At 41.5% G+C, this 20,026-nt stretch overlaps 1 protein-coding gene across 1 annotated transcript; it reads right to left on the bottom strand.

The window, feature by feature from the left end:
• Nucleotides 1-5,669: 5,669 nt before the first annotated feature.
• Nucleotides 5,670-18,327, bottom strand: Mrpl15 (mitochondrial ribosomal protein L15). The gene is made up of 5 exons (XM_048358786.1): nucleotides 18,162-18,327; nucleotides 17,140-17,294; nucleotides 16,188-16,353; nucleotides 9,844-9,967; nucleotides 5,670-7,083 (listed from the first exon to the last, which is right to left on the bottom strand). The coding sequence occupies exons 1-5, from the start codon at nucleotides 18,267-18,269 to the stop codon at nucleotides 6,746-6,748; spliced, it is 891 nt and encodes a 296-aa protein (XP_048214743.1). The 5' UTR covers nucleotides 18,270-18,327; the 3' UTR covers nucleotides 5,670-6,745.
• Between the last annotated feature and the right edge of the window lie 1,699 nt (nucleotides 18,328-20,026).

The following is a 20,026-nucleotide window of genomic DNA, read 5'->3' as shown; positions in this document are numbered from 1 at the left end:
GCCTAGTGTCTATGGCTCATGCCTCTAATTCCAGCTACTCAGGAGACTAAAATCTGAGGATCGCAGGTCAAAGCAGAAGTCTGAGAGATGCTGATCTCCAATAAAATACTCAGAAAAACCAGTAAGTGATTCTGTGGCTCAAGTAGTTGAGCAAAAGTAGTGAAAGGACAGGACTGGCACCAGACTTGCAGAATAAAAAAATCAAGCATTCCTTTAGAGAGGAACAAAGATCAGAGCCCTGCCTTTTCAAAGTCTTCCACAGAACTTCTGGAATAAATAACATTAACTCAAACTTCTCTGACTCAGTATGTTCTCCAAATAGGTAGGTTCTTTATATCAATTAATGCAATCTGAAGGATTTGCATAGTAAATCCAGTGACTAACAGAAATTCAACTTCATTCTCCTGGGTCTGGGTCCAACTTCCACCATGATGCCTCTTCCAAATGCTCTCTGTAGCTCCCAGTAAATAAAACATGCGAACTTAAAACCCATTTCTTCTCACTAGTGAGATATTAGCAAAATTTATAAAAGGGTGACTACAGATTGTGAAAATCTCTTCCTTGTTTTTTGTGCCAGTACCAGGGCTTGAACTCAGGGCCTCTTGCTCTTACTTGACCTTTTTTTTTTTCTCACAGCTGGCACTGTACCACTTATGTCTACTGTCTGGTATTTTGCTGGTTAGTTAAAGATGGAGTCTCAAAGACCTAGACCAGCTTTTGTCTCTGATCCTCTAGGTCTCAGCCTTCTAAGTAGCTAGGGTTACAGGTGTGAGCTGCTGGCACCCACTGTATATGAAACTCTTGAGGAGAAAGGAAGTAGTATGTATAGAATAGCAATTACATAAGAACTATGCAAGACCCATAATTCCCAGATGTTTACACAGGCACTTTATTAATGTGCCAGGAGCTTGTGCTAGAGGCTTTGTACTGACTTCTTTCAGTTCATCAGAACCAAGTATGTTAGTATCGCTGAGCATTTTTCCAGTGAGACTGAGGCAGAGAGATGACAAATCAGCAGCACCCAGCTGGCACTGCTTTGAGCCCAAGTAAATGGCCCGTAGTGACTCTGCAAGCCCAGGTGTGGTGTTGGGGAAGGCTGTGCTACTTGTCCCCTGCTCTGCCTCTCCAGCAAAGCATGTAGGGAAACAGGCCTTCCGTGACTGGTGTTAGCACCTGAGAGCACACTTTGTTCTCTGACACACACTAAACTGAGTGACACCTGCTATACAACACTTTCCCTCTTAAAGCAGAACCACTTCATTTTTCAAAGAATAGAGCATATTGACATTGGAAAAAACAAAATCTGGGGACCCAATTATAGAAAATCAATAGCAATTACTTCTCTAGAATCTTTCAAACTGTACATTCATTCAAGGGTCTTTGTTTTGTTTTGTTTTGGTCTTGGACAGTCTAAAATGGCTGAAGCTCCATACCAGGAAACTATTAAGGTCTAGACTGGGGCCTTCTTGCCTTATAGTTAAGATTTCCATCTAATGTGAACTTTTAAGATGAAGTTACCATGTGCCAATCCCCTCGCCCCCAGTAACCTTGCAAAGGGCAGAATCCAATATGAATATGTCTGAGCCCAGCATTGTTATACAGTTTAAATAAACATGAGCTGTTTTACACAAAATGGACAGATTTTGTGGAACATGCCTGTTTGGGCTGAGAATGATCTATAGGATTATAACATTACAACCAGGATACAGGTGTTGGTGACTCAGTCCCTGCTCACCAAATAAGAACCAGCCAGCATTATACATCACCAGACATCTGTTTCCTGTTTTCATTCTTCCCTTTCTCATTCAATCCCGATTTCCTTCCACCTGGAGGCCACCGAAGACAACCACAATTAAGAAGCCTTGTTGGACTCTCTCCTTTCCCTTCAAAGACTGTTGTCAGGGGAGCTTAGTCATTCTACTCAGGAGGATGGGGGAGGGAAACCCAAGGGCCCTCAAGTACATTTGTAACTGTAAGGGTATTGGAGGAAGAGAGCAGTCAGCCTTTAAGGTGACTTAACTTCCTCCTCACTTCCCATAAACTACTTTTCCTGGGGAGGTAGAACAGCCCACTTAAGTACAATTGTACACGGCTTCACAAAAGGAAAACCTACAGCCCAAATAAGGTGAGGCCATAACTCATCTAGGGCCAGGGCACAAGAAATTATATCTTCTGGCCTTACTTCCAATTTATATAGAGCAGGATGTTTACACTTAAAGGAGTTCCAGTGTCTGTAGGAGAGAGGGACAGTACTACGGTGTGAACTCGGGGCTTTACTTTTGCTCAGCTTACTTGCTAGGTTGGTGCCCTACCACTTAAGCCTTGACTCCAGCCTTGGTTTTTGCTGGTTATTTTTGAAAATGGACTTTTCTGATCCCATTGACTTTGAACCATGATCCTCTAGATCTCAGTCTCCTGAGCAGCTAGAATTATAAGCGTCCGTCCACAAGGGAGTTCATTTCTAGGCAAACTACTGAGGCCAAAGTTTTCCTTGGCCCAAGGCAAAAAATCTTTTATGACTGAGCTATTGTAGCTGGTGGCTTGGACAGTGCTAGAGCATTGCCTGGTATGCCTAGGGCCCTGGGTTCTATCCCCAGCACAGCAAAAGTAAAACATGTAACTGAGACTAGAATTCTTTTGCACAACCTTTACATAGTTACTATATTTCACACAGCTTAATTGAAGTGAAGTAACTTACTTATCTAATGCATTCCATTATAAATCGTCTCAGAATCAACAGTTGAAGTACTCTTCAAATATTCAGGAAGTGTCTTTAAATAGATGTAGGCTGGGAATGTGGCTTAGTGGTAGAGTTCTTGCCTAGCATGCATGAATCCCCAGGTTCAATTTCTCAATACCACATAAACAGAAAAAGGCAGAAGTGGCACTGTGGTTCAAGTGGCATCAGCGACCAGTACCCAGTTATCATCCATACTTTTGATTTAGACAAATAACAAATTTAAGTGGTTTAGTCAAGAATGGGCAACAGTGAAATGGGGCTTTTGTTCCTTTTTTTTTTTTTTTTTTTTTATTAATTGGACATAAATTTTTTTTACAAGGTGTTGTGCAAAGAGGGTGCAGTTACATAGTAGGGCAGTGTGTACATTTCTTATGATATCTTACAACCTGTTTTTCTATCCCTTGTCTAGGTCAGTTTGACATATATGCAATATACAATGTATCAAGAACATATACAGTATTCACAGACTTGGTCTCTACTGTCTCTCCGTCTCCCTTTGTTAACAGTCATATATCAGGGAGATCATGCCCCTTTGTTTTCTGTGTTCTAGGCTTGTCTCACTCAACATTATTTGTTCGAGTTCCGACCATTTCCCTGCAAATAACAATATTTCACCATTCCTAATCGCTATGTAGTATTCCATTGTGTATAAGTACCATAATTTTTGGATCCATTCGTCTGTGGAGGGGCATCTGGGTTGTTTCCATATTTTAGCTATTGTGAATTGTGCCGCGATAAACATGGAAGTACAAATGCCTTTTTGATATCTTGGATTTTGCTGTTTAGGATAGATGCCTAGGAGTGGTATGGCTGGGTCATAGGGTAGGTCTATATTGAGCTTTTTGAGAAACCTCCATACTGTTCTCCAAAGTGGTTGTACTAATTTGCACTCCCACCAACAATGGAGAAGGGTTCCTCTTTCCCCACAGCCCCTCCAGCATTTGTTGTTTCCTGAGTTCAGAGTATAGGCCATTCTAACTGGGGTGAGGTGGTATCTCAGGGTTGTTTTTATTTGCATTTCCGCTTTTGTTCCTTTTAAAACCTCACCCTAAGTTTCAAAATAAACATGAACTGTTTTTGTTCTGATTTGAAGTTTCTTGGAGCTGGATGCCAGTGGTTCACTCCTGTAGTACTAGGATGCTGAGATCTAGAGGATAGTAGTTTGAGTCAGGCTTTGAGAGGGGGAGTGAGGGGTGTAGAATTTGAGAGAGCCCCAACAGCTATGTATATATGATCATATGAGACAAGGATAAGCAAACTGTATTGTTGACGTCATATTTAAAGTTCTAGGTGAATTTCCTTTGGTGTATACCACATGGCTACTGTATATGATTTTGGTATACTGGGTATTTACCTGATCTAGGGAAGGGAAAAACAAAGGTGTAAGATATCACAAGAAATGTACTCACTGCCCTATTATGTAACTGTACCCCTTTTGCACAACACCTTGTCAACAAAATTTAATTTAAAAAAAAAAGATGTTTGACAGGGGAAAAAAAATTTGAAAGCCCATCTCCAAATTAATTAGCCAAAAGGATAGAGGCATAGTCTAAATGGTAGAGCTCTAGCCAGGAGCTAAAAAGCCCACAGAGTGCAAGGTTCTGAATTCAAGCCCTGCTACTAAAAAGATTTTGAGGATTTTTTTCCCAATAATTTTTTTAAAAAATTGTAATCAACTACTAGGAACTCACTGTTAACAGCCAATAAAAATGCACTTCCTAGGTAGGCACTGGTAGCTCACACCTGTAATTCTATCTACACAGGAGACTAAGATCTAAGGATTGAAGTTCAATGCCAGCCCCTGCAGTAAAGTCCATGAGAGTTTTATCAACAGTTAACCACCAGAAAACTGGAAGTGAAGCTATGGCTCAAAATAGTAGAGTGCTAACGTTGAGCAAAAAAAGTATAGACAGCTCCCATGGACTGACTTCAAACCATGATGAACAAATATGTACATATTTTTTTCTTTGTACTTTCTGTTTTTTGTTTTGGCCAGTCCTGGGGCTTGGATTCAGGGCCTGAGCACTGTCCCTGGCTTCCTTTTGCTCAAGGCTAGCACTCTGCCACTTGAGCCACAGCGCCCCTTCTGGCCGTTTTCTGTATATGTGGTGCTGGGGAATCGAACCCAGGGCCTCATGTATATGAGGCAAGCTCTCTTGCCACTAGGCCATATCCCCAGCCCCCTCTTTGTACTTTCTTAGCATTTTTATTTGCAATCTTTGCAAATTTCCTCCTTATGTTATATTTAATGTAAGTTTCCAAATGCCAGCACTGGAAATACATTATGATTTGCCAAAATGTTTTAAAACATAAAGAAAAAATGTCTTAGGTTTCCAATCCTTTTTCCACTCTTGTCCTGAGATGAATTAACCAATTCATGATTATATGACTTACCAAACAGCATTCCACAATGGCAGACACAGGACTAAGGAATTCTGCACTTTTCCTGTGTTTGCCTGATGTGACTCAATTCATCCAAGTTGAAGATTCAGTACCAACACCTGTATCATTTTAGTATCATTCAGTACCAAGACCCTTGCTCATTTTAATATTCTTTTACTCATTTATCATAAAAGGATTTTTTGGCTGAGATGAGTTATCAAAATAACTTAGGCCCCTCCATAATGTGACTGTTTTCAAGGTGACCCATGGGCTATAAACAGAAATTGTGTGTGGCGGCATGTATGAAGCCTTTTAGAAAAAGCTGGCTTGCTTCTGCTGTTCCTTTTTTATATCATGAAAATTAGGACCTCCCGCTGCTCAGAAAGGCGTCCTCAGGGGAGCAGACCGTGGCCACCAGGCAGAAGCAGAAGCCAGCCCTGCAGGTGGAGCTTGCTTATGAGAGAAAATGAATGATAGCTTATCTAAACACTGAGACTTGTTCCCACCAGGGGAGCCAAAACTAACCCTAATGCAACCACTCTGTCACTTGAGGTCTCTGAAAATGTCTTTTAATTCGGAACCTCTGAGACTTGATATTCTATAGTCAAAGATGATCCTAATGATTTTTGCTAAATTCTAGGTCAAGTAATGGTTTATAACAAGCCAAATCACACAACCTGGACAAGAAATGAAACATATTCTAGGCAGAAAAATAAATTATAAACCCCTAAGTCAGCAACATATGGAGAAAAGTTAAAATGTTACATAGTTTAGGTTTTTCATTTTATTTCAAGAAAATTAGCCAGGAGTCATTTTATTTCAACTGTGAAGGACTGCCATGAATTATATAAGGTGAATTTTAACTGAGTATGGTTAAATTAAACTTTCCTACACTGTGAACACAACATACCCCCCCAAAAGTTAAGTAAGCTTACTAGTTCCTGTGTCTTTTGTATCAAGTGACTTTAAGTCTGGTATGGTGAAGTTCACCTGTATTCCCAGCTCCCTGGGAGGCTGAGGCAAGAGTTCAAGATGCCATCTCAAAAACAAGCGAATAAGACTGAATTTAATTTTCTCACAACCAATTGTTTTTAAGGTTTTTTCCTCTAACCTCCAATGTTGCTGGAAAATATGCTACTTAGAAGCCACTCATCAGCCTTCAGTCACATTCCTAATCATTTCCATCCCACGAGAGGGTTCCGGGTGGCAGAGCTTCCTTAGGCTGCTGATTAAAGGAACACAGCTTACCAGCAGCTGCTCTCTCTATCTTTGCTCGAGCAGCAGCTTGTTAGTCAATCTAACTCTCCATTGCTGTTCTTTCTGCTTCACAACAAGACAAAGCTTGGAGGAAAAGATCATGACAAAAGTCTAGAAATATTCTAAAATAGAATCATTCTGCAATAAACAACCAAAAGTTGATTCTCTGATACACAACCCACACAGATTTGGTTCCTATGTGCAGTCCTTGCTTCCTACACTTTTTAGGATAAAATGAAAAAGAGCTATGATTACAGTGGCCGCATACACCACTAGTATCTAGAGGATTATACATGTAGAGAGTACAATGATAAACCATGTTTCAGTCCTTTTCCTGGTACTCTTCCATGACTGTCTTCCTGGAATTCACGAGCTGTAATACTTAAGGAGATTCTCATCTGTAGGTTTGAGAATTTTCTTATCTGCCATATTCACCACCCATCCTGGAGCAAGACCAAAGAAAATCTGCCTTGGATCCTTCCGTGTACTGAGCATTTTGAAGAGTTCATCTTTAGTGATATCAGGGAGAACATAACCGTACTTCTTGGCAAGTTCAAGTCTTGCTTCGGGAAACTTGGCAGGGTCTGCCAGGTAACCCCGGTTCTTGGCATCAGTGTAATATAGTACCAGCTCTTCAGGTGGAAGCATTCGTTTGGGAATGGGTTGTCCACGCAGAAAGAATGGAATAGGCTTGCACAGAATTCCTAAAAATAAATAAATAACTATAAATATTGGCTCTACATCTAAAGACTACCACAAATAAGGAGATGAGAATTATACTAGTGAATATATTTACTAAGTTTTTAGTCATGAAAGAAATGAATGGAAGTTATTTGTTACAAACTACATATTGAGGACATGAATGTTTCTTTTTTCATTCTGTATATGGATATAAAAGGAATGTGGTAGCTGGGTGTTGGGGACTGTTTTGGCCTTGGTGGAAGAAGGGCGCCAAGAGCGAGACGCTGCCCTTCTCCCAGCCCTGGGACAATGGGGGAGGGAGCCCCTCCCACCTTTCAGCCTCAACCAGAAAAGCCCCCCCCCCCTCCTTGGGAGGCGAACATGTGCATGCCACCATGATAGTTGCCCAGCCCAGAAAGGAAGTTCCAGGATCACTTGAGTGGCAGCACAGTCAGCCAAACAGTCAGTCACCCCAAGTCCTTCCCCTTCCGCCTTTGTCATCATAATAAATTTCTCTGGCCCGCCCTCGGAGGGCTGAGATGCATCCCACCATCGCAGTGTGTCCCTGATGCCTTCTTCCCCCCCCTCCTGGTAACATGTGAGGGGACTGGGGGGAGGGGTGGCCTCAGCAACCTTTCCTCAACTTAGCGCAAGTCCACGAGAGTACGCCTTGGCCTTCTGCCGGCGGAAGGCAAGGCCGAGTGCTCTTTCATAGATTTTAGGGTTCAAGCATTCTCCCCGGGAGATCAGGGAGAAAGGGATCGTTCAGATCCCGACAGCTGGGTGTTGGTAGCTCACCTATAATCCTAGCTATGCAGGAGAGGCAGATTTCTGAGAACCATTGTTTGAAGCCAGCCTAGACAGGCAAGTCCATGAAACTCAGACTTGTATCTCCAATTAACCACCAGAAAACCAGAAGTGGAATTGTGGGGCTGGGGATATAGCCTAGTGGCAAGAGTGCCTGCCTCGGATACACGAGGCCCTAGGTTCGATTCCCCAGCACCACATATACAGAAAACGGCCAGAAGCGGCGCTGTGGCTCAAATGGCAGAGTGCTAGCCTTGAGCGGGAAGAAGCCAGGGACGGTGCTCGGGCCCTGAGTCCAAGGCCCAGGACTGGCCAAAAAAAAAAAAAAAACATAAGTGGAATTGTGGCTCAGTGTGGCAGAGTGCTAGCCCTGAGCAAAGGAGCTCAGGGACAGAACCCAGACCCTGAGTTCAAGCCAACAATAACAAAAAAAGAATGTTTTTCAAATTCAGCAATTAATCAGAAAATATTTAACTCCAATTCAAATACCAAATAGAGCTGGGTGTATTGATACACATTTGTAATCCCAACACTGAGAAGACTCTGCAAATTAAAAAATATAGTTCATTCATTCAATAAATTGTCAGTGAGCCTCCAGCTCAGCATTAGGGACTCTCTGTGCTGGAGATAGAATTGTGAACCAAAGGTGAAAAGAGAAAGAGAATGAAAGAGAAAGGAAAATAAAATTATACATGTCAGTTTGCAATACTGCCAAAGGCAAACAACAAAGACGACAGGATGTTTCTTTGTGCATTTGTGTGTGTGTGTTCTTTTTGCAACAGGCAGGCAGGATTTCCCTAATAAGCAGAGGCCTGAAGAATAGTAACCAGAAAGATTCTAGCTAGAGCAGTTTCCAGGCAGGGACAGGAAAGAGGCTGCTAAGTAGTTCCAGCAGAGGAGGAACAGAGCAGAGCAGGACCATGGAAGGGTAGGAGAGGTAGTACAGACCACCCCCAGCTTCAGAGGGATACCACAGGAGTTTTTGTGCAAGTGAGGCAGTACCCTATGCTTTATAAAGAATCCTTGTAGCTCCACCCTTTAGGTACAGAGAAGCCAGCTAGAGACAAGCATCCAGGACAGCAAGAACAACAGTTGGACAAAGAGCTACATGAGCTACATTATAAACATAGTTCAAAGACAGACCTCACAGGGCTTACTAGGGGTATAAAGAAAGAGTATGAAGTATAAAGGGCTCTAAATTTTGGACTAAAAGCCAGTGTGATAGAATTGTCATTTACTTAGGGAAAATTGCAGGACCAAGCTTAGAAAAAGAAAAGAAAGATGTTTCTCACCTACTAAACTGCAAATCACTCTTAGATTGTCAAGGGAAAACAGTAGATGTGGGAATGGAGTTCTGGGAGGAGGCTGAGAAACTTTTTCAACCTTTGGATTATCAGTTAACAACATTCTTTATTCTTCGCATTACAATAATCCACACAGTCAATCAAGCATGCAACATTTGCTATTTATTAACTAGACTAATAGTAAAGAATGTTTGTCTAGCATGCCAAGTTGCTGGGTATGATCCCCAGCACCACAATTAACAGATAAACAGGAAAATAAGTGGTTTGAATTCAAACTTTTAGGGAGAAAAAAGGCAGGAATGACAGCTTATATAGCAACTGGGCTATATATAGTACCTGCACCTGGAGCTGTTCCAGACCTGAGGCACCAAAGTGATAGGCTACATGGTGTCCAAGCTCTCCAAGACCCAAGCTGTCAGGAATTCACCCCTGTTCCCATCATCAAGACTAAGAGAAAACCTCCGGAAACTATACAAACACAGTAAGTCTTGCAACCCCTGGACCTGTGACATATGAAAACTCAAGCCAGGTACCACCAGTGCAACAGCATAAGGAGAAGCCCAAGGCTATGAAAAGTCTGAGAACCAGGGCAGCAACAAAATGCAAACCTGGCAAAAAAAAAAAAAAAAAAAAAGGCAACAGCCAGAAAGAAATGACAACAAATAAGCTTACCTAGACTTCTTGGATCATAGAAGGCTGTAGTAACAACACCACCATTTTTTTCAATTGCAGCAATGGCTAGCTCTGAAGCCATCTGTACTTCAATGTTCACTTTTGCCTGAAATGTGTCAGCACCCTGTCACAGATCAGAAAAAAATGGATTAGTAAGGAGATTGGCTAAAAATAAATTACAGCAAGCTTTCTTTTAAATTATTTTCCTCTCCAAACTATCTGCAATATAACAATCCCTTTTTTTGGTACCAGTCCTGGGGCTTGAACTCAAGGTCTCAGTGCTATCCCTGAGCTTCCCCCCCCCCCCCCCCCCTTCATGGCTAGTACCACTTGAGGCCATAGCTCTACTTCTGGGTTTTGGGTGATTAATTGGAAATGAGTTTCATGGATTTCCCTGGCCAGGCTGGCTTTGAACCACCATACTCAATCTCAGCCTGCTTTGAAGCTAGGATTATAGGCATGAGCCACAGACACTTGACTAGCAATCCCTATTTTTAAATACCTCTGCTTTAGAGGTCTATCAATTTTTTTTCCTGTATTTTTTAGGTCACCCTGTTTTACCCTGTTTCAACCTGTGTAAGTAGGATAACTATTCCCATATTTATTCCAGAACCATTTAACATACTTAGGTTATTTAATAGTAGACTCGTTAATCCTTATAGCCACTACAGAGATAAACACTCAAACACAGAGAAGTAATGTGCCTAAGGTCACAGGATTCTAACCCAGGAGGTTTAGTGGCAGTCACAACATATGGGGTAGGTTGTCTTGCTTTGTTTACAATGCTGGGGGGAGGGGATCAAACACAATCTCAAACATGCAAAGCCAGTGCTCTACAACTGAGCTAGACGGCTAGTAGCATCCATGTTCTTAGCCACAACATTATACAACACAATACAGATTAAAAACTAATCTTCCTTATGTCCAAGAGGGGCTAAGGAACACTGAGCAGGTAGAAGAACAAAGTATCTATCTGAACTTTGGAGGGGTTAGCCCTCTCTGAAAGAAAAAAGGCAGAAAACAGTACTCATTCTATATGAGCTCTGAGATTGGAAAATATTAACAATGCTTTTTCTTAGAACATTCAATACCAAAAAACATAGTACTGACAAATTCAAAGTTAGGATCTTAGTCACATCAGCCAGGAGAGGCTAATTTTTCTCTAATTTCAAAACAGATTTCTTTTATTTCAAAATAGGAAGACAGCAGCATTTCCACTTTTTCTTTTTGTTTTGGCCAAAGACATTTCTTGCTATTTTAGTATATTTGAAATAAACTAGTTTCCATTTTGGTTCCTTCATGAATTTCTCATGCATTTCAAAATATCCCATTAGATCTAAGATGTATTTTATCACATTTTTATATATAGTATTTTATATATTTAAAATCAATGACATCTTTGATTAAAAAATTAGAACACTGACATACTGTGATTTTTATTTATTTTGTTGTTCTGGTCCTCAGGACATGGGGATTATCTCCATGCATCTTTTGCTCAAGGCTAACATTTTACCACTTAAGCCACACAGCTTTATTTTCAGCACTGGGGGGGGGGGGGGGGGAAGGGTTGTTAACTGAAGATAAGTCTTTTTTTTTGGACTCAGGGCCTGAGCACTGTCCCTGGCTTCTTTTTACTCAAGGCTAGCACTCTGCCACTTGAGACACAGTGCCACTTCTGGCCATTTTCTGTATATGTGGTGCTAGGGGAATTGAACCCAGGGCCTCATGAATACGAGGCAGGCACTCTAGCCACTAGGCCATATCCCCAGCCCCTGAAGATAAGTCTTAAAAACTATCTCCCCCGGGCTGGAGTCAAACCATGATCCTCAAATCTCAACCTCCTGAGTAGCTAGGATTACAGATGTGAGCCCCCAGTGTCCAGCATATTGTGATTGTTAATTACTGCTCCATAGACTGCTTAACCGTTACCCTATTCTTGAGCATTCCATTATTTGCAGCATTGTAAGTAGCATTCTTAGGAAGGTTTCTTTTATTTTTCCCAAATTTCCCAAATTTATCTTGTACTGGCTGATCAAAACAGTCTTGATATTCACTATTTAATTGCAAATCTGAAATTCAGAAAAGATAAAAAAGGTTCAAAGCTATAAATAATATGACTACATTTACTCAATCATTACCCCAGTAGACTTTTCAGAATAATTTTTACCAATGTAATAAATCAACATCTAAAGTATAATAGGATGTTATAGTTTAAGGGATGACGAACTCAAAGGTTCTTCCACATTAGGATACAAAAGCTGAAGCACTGCTCAAATGGAAAAACACCTGCCTAGCAAGCACAGGCACATAAAACACGTCTATTGCCTTATTTTCAGACTTAGTATACATTGTTTTAACTAAGTGTAGTCACTGTTTTTGATTCTGGCATCTGTGTCTTGTATATATGTTTTATCTGATTTGGGGAAGGGACGGGAAATAAAATGGTGAGGCAAAGGACAAAAGGTAAAACAATACAACAAGAATAGTCAGAAAATGCTAGGTTAGAAATGAACTTTGGAACTTGGGGGCAGGGAGAGTGAGGGGGAGGGAAAGTGGGAGAAAAACGAGAGAGGGGGTAACAATGTTAGACAAGAAATGTATTCACTACCTTACATAACTGTAACCCCTCTGTACATCACCTTTTCAACAAAATTAAGATATATATATGCTGAACATCAGTGGCTCACACCTACAATCCTAGCTACTGGGGAGTCAGCCAAGGGAATACAAATCCATGAGATTCTTATCTTCAATTAAACAGGAAATGAAAGCCAGAAATGGAAGTGGTAAAGCACCAGCTCGGAGTGAAAAAGCCCATCAAAAGCTCGAAGTCATGAGTTCAAGGCTACTACCAGCACAGTAAGTAAATGACATGAGATCAAAAGAAAAATCAAAACCAAAAATTTAAATTCCCAGGCACAGCATTATAGATGCAGAAGAGCTGTCCCAGTCTTTATTGTCCTAAGTTGTGTTTAAGTTATTGTATGATCTGCCAAGTGTTTCTCAGATCGTTAATTTTGTAAATATATACCTTGCAAAAAGCAAATGTGACCCAAAAAGCAGCTAAAAGTTAATGTACATAAAGTGAAATTTGAGATTTGATGATAGTAAATCTTTAGTGGTGTTATATATATATATTTTTTAAGTGTCGTGCATCTGCAGTATAGTAGTGAACTGTGTCCTGGGCAGTCCGTTTTTCAGCAGCAGGCTCTTTAGAACCATCTGCCCACGATATCAAGAGTCTACTGTATACTTATGGAAAAAACATAGCCTCTTCAACTACTGGTGCTGGGAAAACTGGGTAGCCATATGTAGGAAACTCAAAGTGGACCCTAGCCTATCACCATGCACCAAGATCAACTCAAAATGGATTAAGGATCTCAACATCAGACCTGAAACCCTGAAACTACTGAAGGATAGAGTACAAAAGACACTAGAACTTACAGGCATAGGCAGGAACTTCCTGAACAGAGTCCCAGGGGAACAACAGATAGGGGGAGAAACTCGACAAATGGGACTACTACAAAATAAAAGGTTTCTGCACAGCTAAAGACATAGCCACTAAACTAGAAAGACAGCCAACCATATGGGAAAGGATCTTAATCAGCACAGCAACAATGGCCTAATATCCATAATCTACAGAGAACTCAAGAAACTAACCCCCTCCAAACCCAGTAAACCAATTATTAAATGGGAAAAGGAGCTAAAGAGAGATTTCACAGGAGAAGAAATAAAAATGGCAAAGAAATATATGAGGAAATGTTCAACATCCCTGGCAGTAAAGGAAATGCAAATAAAAACAACCCTGAGATACCACCTCACTCCAGTTAGAATGGCCTATACTCTGAACTCAGGCAACAACAAATGTTGGAGAGGATGCGAGGAAAGAGGAACCCTTCTCCACTGCTGGTGGGAGTGCAAACTAGTACAACCACTCTAGAGAACAGTAAGGAGGTTTCTCAAAAAGCTCAGCACAGACATACCCTATGGCCCAGCCATACCACTCCTAGGCATCTATCCTGAACAACAGATCCCAGGGTACCCTAACGACATATGCACATCCATGTTTATCGATGCACAATTCACAATAGCCAAAATATGGAAACAACCCAGATGCCCCTCTACAGATGAATGGATCCAAAAAATGTAGTACCTATACACAATGGAATTCTACATAGCGACTAGAAATGATAAAATAATGGCATTCGCAGGAAAATGGTCAGATCTTGAACAAATAATGTTGAGCGAGACAAGCCTAGAACACAGAGAACAAAGGCGCATGGCCTCCCTGATATGTGGATGTTGGGGGGGGGGGAGAACAGTGTCTGTAAAATAACAAGCTTTTTTTTGGGTCTTTTTTTTTTTTTTTTGGTACTGGGGATCGAACCCAGGAGGTTGCACTTGCTAGACAAGTGCTTTGCCACTGAGCTACATCCCAGCCCACAAACTTCTTTTCAAATGGTATTTCCACATGTTTGGTTCAGCAACTTTACAGTATGTCTCTAAAACCAAACAATTACTAAATAAACATAAAAAGGTCTAGGATAGACCTATCAGAGGATCACAATAACTCAACAGCCATGTACATATGATTATATAAGATGAGGCTAAGCAAAATGAACTCCAAAAGAAGGAAACAGGAGGATTTTATTGTCATTATGTTTAATGTACTAGGTAAATTTCCTATGGCGTACTTTATGTGGTTACTGTGTATGATTTTGGTACACTGGACATTATATATATGCTTACCTGAACTAGGGAAGGGAAAGAAAAATGAGGGAGGGTATAACAAATATGACAAGAAATGTACCCGCTACCTTATTATGTAACTGTACCCCCACTGTACATCACCTTGTCAATAAAATTTAATTTTTAAAAAAGTGTACTGTACACTTGAGATAAAATATTAATGTTCTATAAAGTTTAGTGGTCTCTTCAAATAATCTTATCTGGAAAGCTTTTATCCATAGGTTTCTTCTTTTTTCAAAGGAATCCAAAAGGTTTTTCCATAAACATATGCTTCCCTCTAGTGGACACTCTTTGCTGGTGCTAGAATGGGAGTAGATTCATTCTCACAAATATTAACTGAGTGACTATCATATAAGCTAATATTTCCAATATTTTGAAATATAATAATAAAAGTACCTGTTCTCACAGGAACTTAATCTGGTAATAAATGTCAGGTGTTCATTATTCAAAGAAAAATGTTTGGGGTGAGTAAGGCAAGCACAGAATGTGAAAAGCCAGGAAGGTGTCCTTTCATAAAAAGCTGTCAAAAAAAACCCTTCCTGAAATATTGGTATTGAGAAGAGAACCAAAGGAAGTAAAGGAGCAAGCTAGAAAGATATACAGAAGCATATTCCAGGACCAAGGCTCAGAGCCCTACCCTAAGAGTGCAAACTTTCCAAATACATAGGTATAATAATCACAAGTATGCAATACCTAATACAGTTCCACAGTTGTTTGAGACTATAAAAACAAGACAAGGAAACCTGTTGACATTATTCTGGGAAGGGAAGTGAAAGAGAGGGGGAGCTTGACTGGAATATATTGTAAACATGTGAAAATGTAACAATGAAATCCCCTTCTATATAACTAAAGCAAGCAAGGAAGGAAGAAAGAAGGCAAAAAAGAAAGGAAGAGAACATAGTTCACAGTTCCTACTGCATAAAAATAAAATTAGTATCGTTTACAATAATCTCTCTTTACTCTCCAGAATGCTTTTTATACTTGCAGTATCCAAGACCCATTATAGTCCAAAAATATCAAATGGAAAATTGCAGAAATAATTTCTAACAATCTTTTTTTCAATACTAGGGACTGAACCTGATACAGCTAGAAAAATGCGAGACCTCTGAGCTAATCCTCAGCCTTTCAGAAATTTTAAACTGCTTTCTGAGTAGTATGATGAAATCTTATGCAGTCCTGCCTAGAACAATAATCATCCTTTGTCCTATCATTATTTTCCTAACACGTTTCCCACCTACTTGTCTGTTACAGTGTTAACAGTGCTTGGTTTTAAGTAACCCTCATTTTATTTAATAATGACCCCAAAGCTAAGAGTAGTGAAACCTATGAGAAGAAAAAAAAATTCTTTTTTGAGGTTGCTAAGATCTTTGTCAAGTAATTGATATTAACTTCATACCATGCCTAATTTGTAAAATAATCTGTATTATAGGTATGAATGTAAAAGGAAAGGACAGTGTCATACAACCTTCAGTAACAGCTACAGACTCAGGCATACAGTTGGAATCTATCCCCCATAGATAATGGGCAAACTGCTTTACATAAAAAATTTTAAGATATCTATGTAACACCAAGCAATCAACTAGAGAGATACTTACCTCCTCAACCAGTTGGACCCCATAATCCCTCTTAAATGGCTGGATGGTCACACCTCTTCCACTGACAAGCTGGGTTAGGTCAATGGGTTGTGTTGGATCAACTCGACCCAAATCAATAAGATACTGCAGTCTCTTTAGACTCAAAGGCTGATACTGGCGTCTGAAGCTATGGAATAAGAATGTAATAGTGACAAAATACAAATTAATCTTCCTGTAAGTTCTCCAAATCACCTTAGAGCTTTGTTTTATCTTTTCCTCCAGCACTTTTATGGCTTATTAAAATAAGACCCTCCTGAGTACAATACGAACATGTAATAAAACGAGTATTTCCTTTGTTCCAGTAACATTAATTTGCCTCTCTACTTACTTTACTCACCTACACAAATAAGCAAACAGATTTATGGTAAATTTAACCAACTATCTGACTTACATACTAAAGAAACAAAGTAATAATAGCTATTACTCACTGGATGGCTACAAGGGGAGAGATTTTTCTTAACTATTAATCCTCTAAAGAAATATAAGATTAAGCATTATGTCCATCTTTTAAGGACTGAATATATCTTGGCTTCCTCCTTAACTTCACTAATCCAGGCTAAGTTTTATTATCAAAAATAATTCAAAGGGCTAGGTAATAGTGGCTCACATTAGAGATCTTAAGTACTTAGACCCTGAGGATGGTAGTTCAAAGCAAGTCTAGGCAGGAAAGTCTGCTATACTCCATTTCCAATTAGCAAAACCAAACCAAAGAGGGCTGGAGGTGTGGCTGAAGCTGTAGAGTTCCAGCTATGAACAGGAAAGCTGAGGGAGAGTACAAGGACCTGACCTCAAGATCCTCAAGCACACAACAGCATTAAAAGTTTGCTTCAAAGTGTATTTAAACTTCTACCAAATTTGTAGGCGGTTCTGTGTAGAAATTTGGAATATGTATTTCAAAAAGCAGCAACCTTACCTATGTCCTTCATTAAATCCATATTTGGGGATTCGAATGTAAAATGGTGTCTGGCCTCCCTCAAAGCCCAGCCTGGGCCGAGTTCCTCTCTGCCGTTCTCCTTTATGGCCTCTGCCACATTTCCTACCTCTTCTCCGACCTCTTGGTCTTCTTTCCTAAAAGGAGAGAAGAGAGTTTAAGGATGCTCTGCTACATTTCTACAAAAGTGTATTTCACCACTTTACTATGTTTTACTGTTGTTATTTCCCCCTTCATCCAACCAACATTGGTTTAAAGTGCTGTGTGTCAAGCACTATTCTATCTGCTCAAACATCCTCACACTCTATTGCAATCTGTCTCTGAAAACCTGACTACAACTTGTGCAACTAAAATAAATACAAGATGTGTTTCAAAAGGAAAGTTCAATGGATGGGATGGGAATAAGGGTTCTGTAATAAGCAAGAGCTGGGGGAAATGATCCTAAAATTGTAGGAATAAACATAAACAAAACTTTGATATTCAAGAAAGTATTTTGCTTTGGGATTAATCGTAAATATGTAATTTTATCCGCTGTATTCTACTGAAATTAGAATTTACAAAGAAAGCCTTTCCTTCTTCCTACTTCAAGAAAGCAGCGATACCAGGACGGGGCGCTCACAACGAACAGCCTTTCTAACCTGCATTCGGTGCGTTTCAGAAGACAGCAGACATAATACATCGATTCAGACCTTTATTGTGACGACCGAGATACTTTTTTCCTGAGAAAGCAATTCCTTGGAAAACCGGTTCCGAGTAACATTTTGAGTCGCCGCGAGTTTGCTTCTCCGCGGAATTAGGCTTCCAAACACACACCCCGTGCGCCTGCGGACGTGTGCCCGCGGGGCAGCGAGGGGAGCGGGGTCCCGAGCCCGCGGTGGGCCCAGCGCCCTTCCCGGACAGCGCTTCCCAACCACGGGCCGACGTGACGGGCCAGGCCCGCCGGGCCGCGCCGCACCGCCGTGGTGACACCCGCCGCCAACCCGCGCCGCCACCAGCCCGCTTACCGGTTTCTTGGAGCCGGGATTGGGCTTCAAGTTGGACAGGGACACACGAGGCAGGGCCCGGAGCAGATCGAGAGAGCGGGCCCCACCGCCCTGCGCCGGCCCGGCCATGACCCTACCGGCGTCAGGATTTGTAAGGGCACCCGGAGTGGCACCCGCGAGGTCACGTGGTCACTGGTCGCGCGCGCTGCTTTGTGCTTTACGGCCCTTCCGGCGTCAGGACTACCAAGGGCGCCCGGCGCGGCACCCGCAAAGTCACGTGGGCACTGGTCGCGGCGCGCTGCTTTTGCGCTTTACGGCCGCGGCCCGCCCCTGTCGCACCGCCGCCGCGTGCGTGGACTCGGCGTGCGGTAGAGGCTTGCCGGGGAGCTGGTGAGAGCCGCTGGCGGCGTAGTCTCCTCATGGTCCTCGGGTCTCATCCCGGTGCGATGTTCTGAGCGAAAACCGGAGCCCGATAATCTGAGAGCGGGGCTCCTGTGGCTAGCAGTTCGAAGTCAGCGTGGGAAGGAAAGTCCATGAGACTCCACTTTACTACGGTATAGCCAGAAAGGGAGCTGTGGCTCAAGTGGTAGAGCGCCAGCCTTGAGCTGGGAAGCTCCGGGACAGTGTCTGGGTCCTGAGTTCAAGCCCCAGAACCAGCTCGCACGCACACACTCCGATACAAATGAGAACTACTTTTAGGAAGAAACTCAGGAATGAGCAAACTTATTAAACAAAACAATGCATTCTTAAATACAGATGCCAGGTATCTTCAGATTATTGTCACGTCTATCCAGAATGTTTGTTTCAGAAAAAACGCTCGGGGATGACTAAAAGTCAAGTGCTTCCTAGTCGGGGCCCCAGCGGCTCATGCCTGTCATCTTAGCTACTCTGGAGGCTGAGATCTGAGGATTGCGGTTTCGAAGCCAGCCGGGGCAGGAAAGTTGGTGAGATTCTTTCCTCCAATTAATCACACACACACACACACACAGAACGAGAGAACTGTGGCTCAAGTGGTAAGTGGTGGAGTGCCAGCCTTGAGCAAAAAAGAAGCCACCAGGGCGAAAGAAAGAAAAACGAGTTCTTTGGTGGAGAGTCACATTAATATAAACTTTTATCAGAGATTGTTGATTCTTTTGTTGGCAATTCACTGGTGTCTGCACCCTTGCAGCCTACTTTGTTTTCATTTTTTTTCTTTATCTTTTTTTGTTTTCATTTTTAATCAATGGGTTCTTCTACAGTCTTTCTAGACCATATATGACCAAGAAAAAGGGACAAGAGAGAGTATCTGTATGGCTCCAGAATGGTTTTGAAGATCCAGAGTGTAAGAGTTATTAAAGTAGGCAGCCAATGATGGAGAACATCACACCATATTCAGGCAGAAGAGAGAACTTTATTTTGCAGAACTCCTGGCCTGCTGCCAAGTCCAAGGCACATGCAGTGGGCAAGAGAGGGAGTTCCTCCCACACACCATGCCTTATCTAGGGCAGAGGTGGGGAGATGTGGCCAGGTGGATTAGGATGTGACCTTAGAAGGGGAAGGTAACTGCCTCCAGGTGTGCCAGTTACTTGGGCAGTGACTTAAACAGGCAGGAACATCTGCCTGGAGCCCTCCCTGGGGTGGACCTTACACAGCAAAACTGTAATGACAGCAGGCTTGAGCTCATAAGCATGACCACAAAGCCTAGATGGTAAAGTCTGTACTTCTGGATCTTGAATTTTATACTTCAGTCATCTTTTACTTGGAATTTTAATTCCTTTGGGGAAAAAGTTGCAAAATATTACAAAATGTACTCCGATCTAAAGAAAGACATACAGTCTTTTCCTCCTACTTATAGAATCATTCTTTGCATTAAATATTAAATTTCTGGAGAGTTTTTGCGGAGTGAC

The sequence above is a fragment of the Perognathus longimembris genome, chromosome 12 (genome assembly GCF_023159225.1).
Source record: "Perognathus longimembris pacificus isolate PPM17 chromosome 12, ASM2315922v1, whole genome shotgun sequence".
Taxonomy (NCBI): domain Eukaryota; kingdom Metazoa; phylum Chordata; class Mammalia; order Rodentia; family Heteromyidae; genus Perognathus; species Perognathus longimembris.
The sequence above is the reverse complement of the archived record's forward strand: the minus strand, read 5'-3'. Positions and strand labels throughout refer to the sequence as shown.